Raw genomic sequence first — 1,147 nt, forward strand, 5'->3', positions numbered from 1 at the left:
TTGTTATAGTAACTGTATGGCGAAACATAAGCATGAGAAGTGTAACAAATCTTTTCATCGCTAATCTAGCCGCAAGTGACCTGCTGATCACCTTTCTTGGCATGCCAAACATGATAACACAAGTCTATCTCGGATTCAAATGGATATTTGGAGAGGCACTGTGCAAACTTGTTGTGTTTTTCCAGAGTGTTTCTGTGGCGAGCTCAATCCTCACTCTTCTAGCTATCTCGTTCGATCGATTTTGGGCGATAATATTTCCATTCAAACGGCGCATCACCTTCTTCTCAGCTAGAATTATTCTTGGGGTTATTTGGGGGATTTCTTTATTGGTTATGGCACCATTTCTGTATGCTCAAAGAGTAATTGTTGGACCTGACGGTTACAAAGTATGCATGGAGGAATGGTCCCCAGCATTTAACAATATCACTGCACCAAAGGACTACACCTTAATTTTATTCACAACTTTGTACATTTTTCCGTTATTAACCATGGTGATCTTGTATTCCTTCATCGTATCCAAACTATGGCGGCGACAAATACCGGGCTTTCGTTCAAATCGAGACGAGCTAAGAACTCGAGTTTTAAGACAAAAAGTAGTCAAAATGTTAATAACTGTTATCTCTCTCTTTTGTATTTGCTGGCTTCCACTCTACGTATATCACTTCCTTTACTTTTTTGCGAGCGCAAAACGCCCATGTTTTGATTCCTCATTCACGTTTTATTTTGCGTCTCTTTTCTTAGGACATTCTAATTCGGCTATCAACCCTTTCTTATACGCGTTGTTTCATCGAAAGTATCGCCAAGGCTTCAAAGCAGCTTATACTTGTTCAGTGATACCCGCTGATAGCCTTGCTTTTACTAGTCGTACTTACAGCCGGCGCCGAAGCTCAACCAAGATGTTGGGGATGACTCTATCATACAGATCCACTGCCAAGGAAGTCAAAAAACGGAAGTTCAGCACGGTTGTGGTGGCAAATGGCCATGTGTCTTTGAGGCGTGCATCTATCAAAGCAACTTGAACGCAGGAAAAATTCCTCGAAACATTTCCGGAACTAACTTGAACGTAGGAAAAATCCGGAACTAACTTGTCTGTCGGAGTGCATGTAAATTTTGCATACGTGGTTTTATGAATAAAAAAATATATTAT

General features: G+C 40.6%; 1 protein-coding gene across 4 annotated transcripts in view; it reads left to right on the forward strand.

Annotated features, from left to right (window-relative positions):
• Positions 1-1,147, forward strand: part of LOC137999065 (QRFP-like peptide receptor) — a 12,790-nt gene extending 11,643 nt beyond the window's left edge. For 3 of the 4 annotated variants that reach the window (XM_068844896.1, XM_068844897.1, XM_068844898.1), the window contains one exon: positions 1-1,068. This exon is cut by the window's left edge and continues 288 nt beyond it. In XM_068844896.1, coding sequence (XP_068700997.1) covers positions 1-1,019 — 1,019 coding nt within the window. In that variant the 3' untranslated portion in view covers positions 1,020-1,068. The other variant, XM_068844894.1, reaches the window with a different exon arrangement.

This window comes from Montipora foliosa, chromosome 4 (genome assembly GCF_036669935.1).
Source record: "Montipora foliosa isolate CH-2021 chromosome 4, ASM3666993v2, whole genome shotgun sequence".
NCBI lineage: Eukaryota > Metazoa > Cnidaria > Anthozoa > Scleractinia > Acroporidae > Montipora > Montipora foliosa.